Source organism: Culex quinquefasciatus, chromosome 2, assembly GCF_015732765.1.
Source record: "Culex quinquefasciatus strain JHB chromosome 2, VPISU_Cqui_1.0_pri_paternal, whole genome shotgun sequence".
Lineage (NCBI taxonomy): Eukaryota > Metazoa > Arthropoda > Insecta > Diptera > Culicidae > Culex > Culex quinquefasciatus.
Window position 1 is genome coordinate 167,141,106 of NC_051862.1, and position 15,298 is coordinate 167,156,403.

The window sequence follows — 15,298 nt, forward strand, 5'->3', positions numbered from 1 at the left end:
TCGTGGCTGACTGACTGGGCGACTGGTTTAAAGTGGAAATTTCCATTCCACTTAGTCGGTCCGCACTTGGAACCCCTTCAATTTAGTCTAGTTCTATCGGGCAGACGACGGCTTTCTTGGGTGGATCCAATTGCAATTTGTACGACGAGGTGGCTCAAGGTTGGAAACTCAGACAAATTGGACATCTTGTTTCTCGGTTGTAAATCTTTGAACACTTTTTATGGTTATTTTAAGGTTGGAAATTTTATCAGTGCACGCGATAACCGTTCAATGAAGTTGATGACGACAGCTAAGTGTCGTCATTTGGGAATTGCGAGTCCAGGAAATAAACTGACTCAGCGAAAATGATAACGAGTTGGGTAATCGGTAATAAATTGAGGTTCTAATCGGGAGTCAAAAAGGCTCGTTACTCAAGATAATTGGGTTATTGGTGCAACGAAATTGTAGGAGCTGATAAAAATTGCACAAAAAATCCAATCATAAAACAATCCAATTAATCACGTACCGTCAAACTCGCCAAATTTCCAGAAGTTTCGAAATCCTTTCACCGCTAGCAACCCCTTCATCAATCACTGGAAGTTTTACTTGTTTCTCGTTCGACCTTGAAAAAAAAGCGATTTACCCCTAATGCTTGTCTTGAATATCCTACCACGCAAAACCACGTTGCCCGGTTGAATATCCTTACGTGGCTAAGAGAAAACGAGCAAGAGGGGGAAAAGCCGCAAAGAAATTCATTCAGGATTTTACCGCAGCTGCGCCGTCCCTCTCGCGAAAAAAGGGGGCTCGACAGCTGCCGACAAAACATGACTTTTTGTTACGAGGGATGCTTTTCCCAACTGCGTCATCAACCTTGAATTTTGGTTGAAGTTCAAGCCACCCTGGTTTATGGAGCTCATTTCCGTTTCTTAACTCGCTAAGGACTAGTTTTAAACATAACATTGTAAATGGACACATATTTAAACATTTTTATTGTTATTTCTTCATATTATTTCAAATCTTGTTCCAAATTGTGAATCAAACAAACTTGAAAAAAAATATAATTAATGTTAAACCCTAACAAAATGTGACCCTCCAATAACCCTAGCTGATCAAAAGTTACGCGTAATTTCCACCCCACTCACCCCCGCTCAATTTCCACCCCAAATTTGTCGTATCACATTAAGGTCACTGTCAATTACCACGTGATGTGGAGTGGGCTGGGGGGAAACTTGCATGCGTAGGTGTTGCTGCTGTGACGCGAGTATCCTTTCTCCACGATTGTAATTTACTGGCGCCAAAACAACCCACCTACCACCCAAGTGGGCGTCGCGACGGCACGTGAGCGGGGAAAAACGGTTGATTTGATATCGGGGATGTGAACTTGATGTTTCGAGTGGCGATTTAGTTTAATTTGAATTTTTAATGAAATATCTGGCTTGAAAACTGCAATATTTTTTTTTATTTTTATCAAAAAAGTAATTTTGCCAATTTGCTTTGGCATGTGACGCTTTGAAATTCCTCACGAGTATCGATGGTAAACAACAGAAATGGAAAAAAAAGGTGTTTGCTTCTTGTTGTGGCTGAGATCGATGTGGACATGATTTGATAACAGTTGTTTGTGAAAACATTGATTTTTTTCCAAGTTATGATGGTGAAGTCAACAGCTCAAGATATTTGATAAACATTTCTTGGATATGGAAAGAAAAGCAAAATAGCTTCTTGAAGAATCTGCACAAATGTTCAAGCAAAATAAAAGTAAGCAGAAGTCAGCGGATGCAACTTATAACCTTTCTGCAAAGAAGGACATGACCTATGACAAGCAACTTGACAGTGCCAGTTGCAGACGTATAATTTTATCACAAATAGGATTTTCTTGCATCGCAAGAGCAGATGATTTGAAGATTGTTAGTGTTCAGTATGATAGGTTTACTTTACTGGAGCTTATTGGCTAAAAAGACAAATAAGTGCTTGAAGTACATCCATTTTTAAAATAATGACGCCAATGCAAATATTTTTCAAATTTTATTTCATTTCAAAAATCTAGTGGAAAAAATATGTTTTCAAAAAACTTCAAAATTTCAATGGAAATAGAAGTGAAATTGTAAACATTTCTAATTACATTTTCTTGCATTGATATTTATTTTTAGAATGATTGGGCCTGTTGAAAATATTTTAAATTTTGATGAAAAATCTATATTTCTGTTATTTCCTTTTTTTGTGTGTAATGCATACACTTTTATCATTGGAATGTTGATTCTATGGATTGCAATTTTAAATTTATCTACATTATATGCATTGCAACGGCCCAAGAAAAAAAAATTGAATGTAAATAAACTATGTTTAAATGGGTAACATCAGCTTTCAAAATCAACTGAATTTTGGCAGATTTTGTTTAGATTTCGATTTAGATCGATTGTTGTTAAAAAATATTGATGATTTTTTTTTTAATATTAATTTGGTGTTATTATTTTTAGCAAATCAAACTTTTCAATTAAATACGATTTTTCAATTTCCAAATAACTCGGATTTCACAGACCCACTAAGTTCCCACTAATGTTCCTAAAACAATGAAAATTGCTTTAAAAAAAGTTTATTGCATTTACTGGTAAACTATTTGTAGTAAGTTAACTTAATAAACGATGTGAACCGGATGAACTGTTTTTAATTTAAAACCAAATGTTGGGACCTTCAACCATTTCTGCTTCGAAGGGTCCAGCATTATTAGTTTAAATACAGTCGACTCTCTGGCTGTCAATCTTCTCAATATCAATATTGCTCCATCTATCGATGAATTCTTCAGTCCCTTCAAACTGCATACTTCGATTGGCTTTATTCCTCGATATTTTCTCTTGCTTGAAGGATCTCTTCCTCGACGGTCCCTTGGATTCTGTTTGCTTTAAAAACCTCTTCCGGTTGTCAATATTGTCACTATCTCATGGCTTGCATAGACATTTTTCTTTGCGAAACGAAGCTTTGAAGGGTGTTTGACATTAGTTTGTTTTTGTTTGCTGGACGTTGCCATGATTCTCTCCCATAGCTAGGTACCAAGAAAAACATATTTTCAATCGAGTCTTCATTTTGCATCGTTCTGTAAACTGATGATTCTCTTCCTCGACGGTCCCTTGGATATTGACAACCAGAGAGTCGACTGTATTATTCAATTCAATTCAATTTGGATTTATTGGTGAATAATTAAGATAAAATAAGTTCTTTTGGAAAGCACAACAGAGTGTTGGGGTTCCTTTCAGCTGTGTGTTACATCATAATTCATTTTGGAACAATTATTGTTTGTATCTAAGGGGGTTACCAAGAGTAAGAACATTTTTGAAAAAAAAAAAAAAATAAAATGCTAAACATACTTGACGAAATATGTTATGCTTACCAATATGTTAGCTTACCAATATAAGTAAATTTACACGCTGTGTTTATCTAACTTGGAATAACATTGCTTATTATTTTTTAATTTTTACTTTAGAAACAATTTGAAATTGAAATTTATTTTTAAAACAGACAACATTTATAAAATTTAAAATTGTTTATTTTTAATAGCAGTTAATGCAAGATGCTGCAAAAAGAAGATTTTTTCCACATGAGTTGTACATTTCTCCAACTAGGCTCACCTTGTAGAATAGGGGAAATTCTCGTATGTTCGGCAGGTTGAGCACTCGCTTCTAACCCCATCCAATTAGCTGATTTTCACTTTTTATACAATTTAATTTGTAAAACTGTTGATAGAAACTAGCTTGCTTGCTTTCTATTGAGCTATTTATCACTCGATTTCAGTTGAAAACGCTTTTGATGAGCTGTAATTGAACGTCAAAGTATGGGTGATATGGAAACATTAGTGGCACGATGGAGTTAGATGCTATTCCCCTTATTGCTGTAAGTGCCGAAAAATATTTAATTTGCTACAACATTTTTTGCAATCAAGAAAAAAAATTAAGTCAAAATAACCATGTAAATGATCAATTCACCAGTAAAATCAAAACAATATTGAAAAGTAATACCATCATCTGGGGCGAATCGGTATACAGTCTGAATAGGGACAGCAGTGTTTAGAGCACTTACAGGTTTTAAATTTGGAAATGGGTGTACACATTTTGTTGGTCTGAGTCTGTTCTATCCGAAATCAACCAGAAAATTAAAATTTTGTGCTCTGACTTGGTTAAAACTGCTGTCCCAATTCGCCCCATGTGTAGTATGTGTTTTTTAGTAGAGAAAAGTAAGCCGTTTCGTCATTCGAGAATGCCAGAGAAGTACGAAGTTTTACAATGTAATTGCAAAATAGTAGTTTATGCAACAAGTTGCAAAAAGAGGATTTTTACAGCACAAGTCGTACATTTATCCAACGAGGTTCACCGAGTTGGATAAATACGACGAGTGTTGAAAAAATCAAGTTTTGCAACGAGTTCCATACAACATTTTTTGCAATTTTGAAAAACACCCATTGAGTGAAATTTTAAGTCGAACTTTCATGTATTTTGTCAATAAATCGTTTAAATAATTTTTTTTTGAAAGGTTTTACTTTTCAAAACAAGTGCTGAAAAGTTCAACTTTTCAGCACCCATTTCAGTGCTGAAAAGTAGAACTTTTCAGCATTTATTTTGAAAAGTGATGTTTTTCGATTCTGTTATTTTTGGTACAGAAAAGTAGGCTATTTCGTCGTTCAAGAATGACAGGAAAAGTAAATAGTTTTACGACGGAATTGCAAAAAAAAATCTTCTTGCAATTCCGTCGTGAAACTTACATTTTTCCTGTCATTCTTGCACGACAAAAAAAAAAAACAACTTTTCTGTACCAAAAATTACAGAATCGAATAACAAGACATTTCAAAATAAATGGATGTTGGAAAGTTGAACTTTTCAGCATTTGTTTCGAAATTATTTTTTTCAACATTTTTTTTTTAATTTGAATGATTTATTGACAAAATACATGAACATTTGACTTATAATTTGAGTCAAATGGTGTTTTTTGAAATTGTAAAAAATGTCGTATGAAACTCTTTACAAAACTTGTTTTTTCAGCACTCGTCGAATTTATCCAACGAGGTTTACCGAGTGCGACTCGTGCTTAAAAAACTACTTTTTGCAACCTGTTGCATAAATTTCTATTTCATCATTTATCAGGACAAAAATGTGTTTAATTTGATTCTAAGTTTTTTTTTAAAGAAGGAGAGATATTGCAGCACAAAATATAAAATTATTTTCAATACTTAAGAACACACCCATCTCATCAGTCAGTGTGTGCGGTGAAAAAAGAAGAGATTTATTGGTCACGTTGCAGGACGAGAACAGTTTTAACACATTTGTTACTTTCTGAATAAATAAAAGCCAAAATAGACACACGTTCTCGTCAAGTGGTCGGACCCTAAATCAGCTTTTGTGCTACTGGGAGACAAGCCATTAAGCCAAGAAATGGCGCTGTAAATGTTTATTAAATGTTAGCTCTGTAAATTGAAACAGTAAAAAATTAACTTTGATGCCATAAGACAAGAAGAATAGACATTTAAAAAATAATGATTTGATGGTTTGATGTTGTAGCTAAACTTGCTCTTAATAATTTTGTAATCAAATTTTTTGAAAAGGTTCATCGTTTTGACTGTGCACGATACTAGGATTGACATTTGAAACACCAAATCTCAATATGACAGATAATGATGCTACATTGTACCGAACAAATTGCCAACTTTTGCAAACAGTCAAAATTTTATGAAGGTCCGGCGCTCCAAAGTCAAAAAATATCGCTGACCAGCGGTGACGTTACATCAGCCAACATTTGGTGTCTTCCAAATGAGCACTTAAAGTGGAAATAAAACCCTCCAATAAAAAAGACTGTGGGAAGCAAAACTGTCCCATTCGCACTGTGTAAATTCTAGCGTTAGTTGTTGGTTCAGCTGAAATTGCGAGGTTCGTCACTTGCTTTCCGCTTAGAACTGCAATCGCCATGGTGCAAACAGTTGGAGTACAACAAAAAAAACTGCGCCAGTTGCATATAGCACGAGCTGGCTGCGCTGTGTAAATTGATGATAATTGTAGTCTTTCGGGAGACCGGGTAATTCACCGGAGTGTGCACGTCGTGCTGCTGGAATTGTACGGTTCCGACGGGGTAATTTTGTCTGCCGGCAGAGATAGCGCCGGCAGCTATTAGATAATTGGGTGGTTATTGGTAATCTGGTTGGGTATTCAATTAGGGATAAGATTGGAGAGCGAGATTGACACATTTTTTGCTGTGATTGTCGAGGAAAAGTATACTTATCGGAGCAAGTTCTTACTGCAGAACTTGGTATTAATTTTGTGCCGATAATCTTGCATTTGCGATCTTAAATCTCATAACAAGCCAGGAAGAAAATAAAATTGAAGTTTAAGCCATGTTTAAAACATTGGAGAAAAAAAGTGTTGTAAAATGCTTCACACACAATTACATTTATTTGGCAATCATTGGCTTCCAATTTTAAAGCAATAAGTTTTGAAAAAAAAGTAAAAATGATATCTGTTGGCAGTATGTAGCATAATCCTTATTTTGAATCTTCTTGCTTTAATATTTTAACAAAAAACTAACTTAATCCACCTATGTGGTTGGAGCCTTCCTCACAACAATGGCTATACACAAGTTTCATCTATTTTTTAGATCCGGCTTCCAAAAAGTACATCGATATCACTTAAGTGGCCATATCTCGAGACAGGGTTACCAGATCTTTTAATGTTTTGGACTCGTTGGAAGGGTCTTTTGATAAATTAACCAACAATAGGTCGGATGGTGGATCCGGACATAGTTTACATACATTTAAGTGAGATCCGGCTTCAAAAAGTACATCAATATCACTTAAGTGGCCATATCTCGAGACAGGGTTGCCAGATCTTCAATGTTTTAGACTCGTTGGAAAGGTATTTTGATAATCTAACCAACAATGGGTCGGATAATGGATCCGGACATAGTTTACATACATTTAAGTGAGATCCGGCTTCAAAAAAGTACATCAATATCATTTAAGTGGCCATATCTCGATACATGGTTGCCAGATCTTCAATCTTTTGGACTTATTGGAAAGATATTTTGATAAATTAACCAACAATAGGTCGGATGGTGGAACCGGACATAGTTTACATACATTTAAGTGAGATCCGGCTTCAAAAAAGTACATCAATATCATTTAAGTGGCCATATCTCGATACATGGTTGCCAGATCTTCAATCTTTTGGACTTATTGGAAAGATATTTTGATAAATTAACCAACAATAGGTCGGATGGTGGAACCGGACATAGTTTACATACATTTAAGTGAGATCCGGCTTCAAAAAAGTACATCAATATCACTTAAGAGGCCACATCTCGAGACAGGGTTGCCAGATCTTCAATGTTTTGGACTCGTTGGAAAGGTCTTTTGATCACCTAATCAACAATGGGTCGGATGGTGGATCCGGACATAGTTTACATACATTTAAGTGAGATCCGGCTTCAAAAAAGTACATCAATATCACTTAAGGGGCCATATCTCGAGACAGGGTTGCAAGATCTGCAATATTTTAGACTCGTTGGAAAGGTCTTTTGATAATCTAACCAACGATGGGTCGGATGATGGACCCGGACATAGTTTACATACATTTAAGTGAGATCCGGCTTCATAAAAGTATATCAATATCACTTAAGTGGCCATATCTCGAGACAGGGTTGCTAGATCTTCAATGTTTTGGACTCGTTGGAAAGGTTTTTTGATAACCTAACCAACGATGGGTCGGATGATGGACCTGGACATAGTTTACATACAGTTAAGTGAAATCCAAATATATGTGAAAACACATTTTTATACATAACTTTTGAACTACTTATCGAAACTTCAATCTGTATAAAACTCGATCTATGGGACCCTAAACCAAGTCGAATGCAACAAGTTCGGGTCAGATCGGTTCAGCCAGTGCTGAGAAACATGAGCTAGTTTGTTGGTCACATACATACATACACACAAACATACACACACACATACACACACATACACACAGACATTTGTTCAGTTTTCGATTCTGAGTCGATATGTATACATGAAGGTGGGTCTACGACGTTTTTATACGAAGTTCATTTTTAGAGCAGGATTATAGCCTTACCTCAGTGAGGAAGGCAAAATGTTGAAACATGAAACCTATACTTTATTGAATATATGGATATGTTTTATTATCAAATAAACCATCTTCTAAAAATAGACTTTCAAATTAATTAGTTAAAAGTGATTAGTAACAGAGTATGAAAAATCAATGTTTAATAAATGGGTTTTAAAAGAATTCTATGAAATTTATTTATAAGGTAGCTTCTTTTAAGAAATGTCTGTAAAATTATCAATACTGAAAGTTCGTTTTTCTAGACATGACAATTTTAAAATACCACCCGCTTGAATAAGTTGGTTTGATATCGAACTAAACTAAACATGGCTGAACTTTTTTTATTTTACAAAAACCCTTCTACAAAGTTCATCCCTTGAACCTGACCGAAACATCACGGTTTGTAAATGGGTCTAAGTTTACTCACATCACGCGCAATTTGCATTTGGCAAAACATTCTGTTTATGTTTCCCTTCCGCATTCTTCTTGTTTATTTTGCTTGCTTTTTTCAAATCATACCACTAACCCAATCGCAACTGATACACCGTGAACCTTTTGCCCGAAAATAACTCCTTCCACCCAATCCCCCACCCACAACACATTTCCATCAGAAAGAAAAAAAAGTAGAAGAAGAGGCCAATTTCCCATTCATAACAAGGGTCGCGTGTGCACGTATTTGTGTCGAACTTTGAGGAAATATTTTGGCCACAATTTTGGCGCCAGGTCCTTTGCAAAAATTTCGCATTCATATTCATAAATTTCTGGTCCTTTCGGTCACGATCCAATCCGCCGAAGACAGGAGGGAAAATAACGACATTTTAAAAATAGTACCGACTAACGCGCGCCCTGGTTGTATAATATTTTTGTTGATACTATCCCACGTTTTTTTTTCGAACGACAAGCTGGCCGTCGTTGGTTCGAAACCGACTCGGGGCAGAACGCGTGATCGTGTGTGTGATGTGGTCAATTTTTCACGAGTGTTTATGTTGTCGTGATAGAAAAGCTTGTTTGAAAATTCCTCGCGAGTTGCTCGCTCTATCACATCACACACACACACGTAAACATCAACATCAACAATGTGTGTGCGTGCGTTTGTGCGATTTTTCGCAAATGTGACCCCTAAAAATAACCAGCAGTGGAAAATTTGTCTTATTGCCGTTTTTCTGCCAGGATCTTCTGTCTCTTGAAAAAAAATGAAAATGCCGATCTTCGGATGACGTACGACGGACCGGCCTGCAAACAAATAATTACGACTAGAGGGATGTTCAAAGCAGTGATTGTACCCTTAAAAGGATTTGTAAGGAAAAAATCACGTGATTCTGCTGAAAATTTGCAAAACATTTAATAATTCATGAATTTTTATTTTCTAGCTGACGTATTTTTCCGATCATTTGTTTCAGAATTCTTAAAGTTCAGAAGGCTAGAAAAAGTCTAATTCAATAAAAAATTAAACAAAATCTTTACGCATATTTTACATAATTAACAGATAAATGTACGATACAAGGGTTTTACAGTCTCAAGGGAAACAGTCTAAATGGAATTACCAGGAATACTAAAAATATGTCAAATATTTCTTTTAATTTACCACAGTAACATGGAATTACAAGAAACTACCTGTAATTACACAAAACTAATGAAAATTACTCTAAATTACTTTGTTTTACTGCTTTGCAATCAGTACTAGTATTTTTAAGGGTTATGATTGGTACATTATAAATCGATACTCAAATGGGGTTTTCCCTAAAATAAACATGACCGACCGATGAATGATACCTATTACTGCCTTAACATGCATGATTGTTAACTAATTTCAACATATTTTCAATGCCTGATATTCAATTTTCTTCTTGATTTGTTTTTATAACCTTTCCTATTCTGTTTCAAAATATGATATGAATTTTGTTTTTTTCATTCCATTTTGAAAAGTTTATAAACATTGCATTTTTATTACTCCGAAATTACTGAATTACTTGCTCAAAATTCGAGTTCTGCCTGATTACATTCTAGCACAGTGCTGGAATCTCTTAAGATAAATAATTCAAAAATGGATTTATAAAATGGATTATCGAGATTATTATTTTTTAATAGTTTTTTTTTTAAATTGTTATATCATTTTTTGTTGAATGATTTCCTAAAAAGAGAATCATGGAATTACTAGCAAAAAATGACAAAAATTTCTGCGCAGGCTCAACTCGAGGGGAAGCATGAAGTTTGGGGTACCCAGAATGCGCTTTGAATTTTTCAAAAATATTTAGATCTGGCAGAATGGTTTTTATTCAAAGTTTGTATGGAGAATCAGGGCGGTTTTGCATACAAGCAAAAATTGCATGCAATATGAGGGAGTAGCGAACAGCACTAGTTCTCCATACAAACTTTGGAGAAAAAACCATTCGGCCTAGTCTATATATTTTTCAAAAATTCAAAGTGCACGTGTTTCTGGGGACCCCTAACATCATGCTTACCCTCGAGTTGAGCCTGCGCAGAAATTTTGTTGGTCGGTGTTATATTTATTAAATGTTTCGGAATTACTAAATTTCTTTATAAATCTTTAAGTAATTCTGTTTTAGTAATCAGTCTGACAGGATACTTAAAAACCATTGTTATTTTTCTTTTATTTTCAGACAAATACAAATGTTATTTAAATTTTTAGGACCAAGGGATTTTCAAAGGGTAAGCGTGATTGCCTCACAATCCAAAGGTCGTCAGTTCGAATCCCGGGGTGGATGGAAACTAAGGTGTAAAAAGAGGTTTGCAATTGCCTCAACAATCAAGGCTTCGGACACCTAGTTTCGAGTAGAAATCTCGCAATCGAGAACGCCAAAGCAATGCTGTAGAGCGAATAATTTGATTTGGATTTTCAAAGGTATTAAGGATAAAAGAAATAATTTATTATACATAAAACTTGTTTTCTCGTTTACAACAGTTTATGCTAATATTTTAACTAAAGTATTATACTAAATTTTCATGTAAGATTTGTTCCACTCCAAAATAAATCTTAGATGTTTTCTCATTGTGCCATAATACGGGATTGAGACTTGTCTGAAAAACCTGTATTATTTTCTCCTTCAAAACGGTGGCGCCACCTGGTTGTAGCTGCCCTGTTTATTACACTGTGAAATTATCCATGGCTATCCAAGGAACCAAAAGGTCCGTGCAACAAAAAAAAAAAATAACAAATTTTCGAGCAAATTACAAGTTTGATAGTCAAACTACACATAAAAGTTGGTTTTGTTATTTTTATTTTTTTTAAACAGCATGTTTTTATAACGAAAGTGCCAAAAGTATTCGTTATGACCTTTTGCTTCTTGGTGGCACTTTGTGTTAGTATGTGTGTGGATGTGTACACAGAACAGTGAGAACTAGCAAAAATGCTTTACTTTCTTCTGATACAAGTCGCCATATTGAAATTGCCTTAAAATTCATACCCGTGGCCAAATCAGAAATAATTTACATATTTTTTTTAATCTGAAAAAATAATTTGTAAACAGTTTAAAAATATTTCAAACACAAAAAATTATCAACGCAATCAAAATAATTTATTTAAAAAAATATGTCCCAAAAATATAAAAAGGTTCCAAACTCAATCAAAACTTTCACAAAATTGAAGGAGAAAAATGATAGTAAAATATGTATTTATTTATACTTCTTCAGCATTTATTGAGGTAACCTCTCACCACAGTTGGTCTGGTTCAATTTCACGTTAGATAAAATTATTTTAACAAATCTTGTGATATTCATTTTAAAATTATTGTAATTTTCTTAAAATGAATAAAAAAATTATATGACCATATGTTATCGTTTTTATTCGAACATTTCAAAACAATTACGAAAGATGAACACAAAAAATTATTAAAAATTTAAATAAAATAATAATTTTAAAATGACTCGAGAGAAAAGAGACTCTAATTTAATATGTTTAAGTTATTATATCTGAAAGACCTCTTTTAAAGTAGTATAAAAAAATTGGTTTCAATTTTCAATGATTTTTTTTTCATTTATATTGCTAATTGTAGTATGTTGTGTCCTGATAAATGTCGGATTAAATGTAGAAAATAGTTTTTGTTTGGTTTGTTCTTTTAGCCTGTTATTTACTTTGAGACTTTTAAATTAAACTTTTATTATTACTTTGCAAGAGAGTATCAAGAATCAAAGCCACTCATGAGCATGATTGGTTGAAACTACGATTTATAAGAACCTTTTAAACATTTTTTCCGGCTGTTTGACTGCTCTGGCCTTCGAGACATTCGTCATATCATTTTTCACTCAAAAAGTTTAAAAAACAGGAAATCAAGGAATCAAAACGATCATGCTTTTTACAGTTTTTTTTAAACAAAGGTCCCATAAGCTATTGTGTTTCATATGTTGATAGGACCTATTCAAAAAAAAAAACTCTAGGGTTGTAGTTTTTAAGTAGCTAGACCTGAAAAAAACTTGTACTCAACATGTTAAATGATGTTTTAAACATATTTATTCGTTCTTATCCGCAACATAATCTTGCATCCATAACTAAAGTATCTCCAATTCACGATTGCAATAATCCAACTTCTCCACTTTTCCATCAACATTATCCGATTACAATTCCATCACCCCGCAGACAGCAACAGCACCAGCTTCCCACGCAATTTGATTGCTTTCTGGAGCAAAAACAAGAATCAATCTCATAAATCACATCCTTCAACGACCACCGATGCCGGCGGCAAGCTAAACAAATCGAATCAGTATTTTTGGATCCCCCACCCCTACAAACCCCCTCTGTAACGCATGAAAATCCGGAAAATCACTTTTCCGTTTTATCGTGCCCAAGTCGGAAATTCGCCGAAAGAAATAAATTCTCTTGTGCTGGTGTTTATATCACACACACGCGACGACGACGCACTTCGAGGAGCGTCGCGACGCTAAATTTATCCTCAAGTATAACAGCCCCCGTCGTCGCAGACTGACCGTTGAAACAAGATCAATGCCAAAGTGCTGAACTTGCGTGAAGACGACGGTTGCAACAGGTCTAATTTCTTACAACGAAAGGTACCGACGAGGGCGAACGGTCTTTCTTCCTCGATCGAGCTTTGTCTAGGTTAGGAAACCTTGGACGAACCGCCTAGACTAAGCAAAGCAGCGGACTTACCGTGTACTCCAAATTGGGTCGTCCCGGTGTCTTTTTCTTAAAGTTATCCATTCTGGTTTGAAACCCCTTCGGCAATTGTTAGTTTTTTTTTTCAAACACTTCTAAAATCACGAAATCACTCTAGCAAATGTCTTTTAATCGTTGTTTTATTGACTCAATATCACACTTCCAACAAACTTTCAAGTCTTTTAAACTCCAACCGAGAAAAAAGTCCTTGAAACGCGCGCGGCACTTTCACGACTGGGGGAGAGGGTTGTAAAAAGAACGTCCGTTTTGCACGAGATTTCCTTCACGAATGAGCCGCCCTCTGTCTAAGCCTGGTCAACGAGGGTTGGTGTTGCGTCGCGATGATATCCGAGTGCGAGCAACGCAACGTAACGCAAACACATACACACGCTGACGCGGGGTGCGATTTGCGCGCACACGGTGTGACGTGACGTTGTGTCGCGTCGCTTGCGTGTGGTGTGATGCGACATTGTGGTAGAAGGAGGGTTGGTGAAAACGCACGTGTGAAGGAAGGATGGTTGGGCATGTGGGAAGCTTTAACGTGATTGAGCAAAAGTGAGAATCATTCCGCCTTTTCACTTGATTCGATTTATTGCATGCAGTTTGTAATCAATCAATTAATTAATTAAACCAACCCTCAATTTGACCAAAGAAGCAATTATGTGTCATTGTTTCACCTATACACAAAACTCCATCTAACTTTTACAACTGTCCAAACAAAAAAAATTAAGTAATTATTCGAAAATCTGTATCTTTGGAACGAATGTTTTGATCGATATTGATGAAAACTATACAAAAAATATTTGGTTCGAGATTTTTTGTCGATTTTTAAATTAGTTTTTTTTTACAGAAATACAGTTTCACAAACCATTCCCCACATTCCCATTCCCCAATCCCAATTTCTCCAACCCCAATTTACACATTTCAATTTCCCCCTAAAAATTTAAATAATTGTCAATTTACACTAACTCAAAGCAAAGCAACCCATTTTAACGACCCCCGGGTCTTTAGTGGTCTCTGTTGCAAGTTTCTGCTCATTTCTAGGCGTCCGAAGGTTATGTGTGGTGAGTCACTCAAAACCTCTTTTATTACGCTAATGGACCGACGTTTTACTTCCCCATCCTATAGAAGGCACTAACTCACCACACCCAAATTATTCCCAACTTATAGGTCCGTTCACAGAATCTGTCTCTGTGGTTAATGCAACGCAATCTGGACGCTTTAATTTTTGCTGTACATTTTTGGGGTAACTCGGGTGTACTGCAATTAGTAATATTGACAAGAAAGAACTTGGGGCGTAATCTTACTACAAGTTCTTCCAGGATGCTTTCTTTGGACTGGCTGTGCTTGTGTTCGATTAGATTAGATTAGATTAGACAGAAATTCAACTTCCCATTTTTTTTTTTTGAAAAAATAATAATTTTTAAAAAATAGGAATCTTACCCCATTTTTTAAATGCAGTTTTTTTTGTAAAATCGAATTTACAAACGATAAGTTCTTTATAGAACTGTTGGTTAAGTGCATTGTTTCCGAGATATGGCCTGTATTTTTTTAACTGGAAATGGTAGTATTTCGATTTTTTTAATAGTGCTGATTAAAAAAATCGAAAATTTCGTCTTAGGATTATTTAAGATTGGAGCTATGGTTGCTGAGATACAATAGAATTCTAAGAATACTGAGATTCAGAAAATTTCCAAAGTATTTCATATTTTTTAACCATAAGTTGCTATTGGTATTAAAAATGGGGTCTGTTTGGGTAAGCTAAAAAGAATCGGAAAATTTTAAACATTGAACAAAAATGATTTATTGGAAATTGTCTTTTTTAGAAGAAAAGTTTACTTAAAATCTAGAAAAAAAATCGTGTACTTTTTTGTTTATTGTGCTCACCAACTGCAACTTTGCTGAGGACACCAAATAAAAAATACAAATTCATAAAATCGGTTGATTTCGTAGAGTTTAGCTCTACTAGTAAACAAACATCAATCTACATAACATTGGGAAATTAAATTAAACAGCTCACATTGTTCTGAAGTCCATTAGTTATGCAGCTATAACTGTGCCATATTAAATTTCATGTAACCAATTATTTCCCATAAATCAT

General features: G+C 34.9%; 1 protein-coding gene across 2 annotated transcripts in view; it reads right to left on the reverse strand.

Annotated features, from left to right (window-relative positions):
- LOC6043898 (proton-coupled amino acid transporter-like protein pathetic) overlaps window positions 1–15,298 on the reverse strand; it is a 46,981-nt gene that overhangs the window by 20,100 nt on the left and 11,583 nt on the right. The window contains exon 1 of one of the 2 annotated variants that reach the window (XM_038257679.1): window positions 13,192–13,482. The exons of the other annotated variant lie outside the window; for it this stretch is intronic. Coding sequence (XP_038113607.1) covers window positions 13,192–13,242 — 51 coding nt within the window. The 5' untranslated portion in view covers window positions 13,243–13,482. Of the gene's footprint in view, window positions 1–13,191; window positions 13,483–15,298 lie in introns of those variants that run through there. 2 annotated transcript variants of the gene reach the window in all.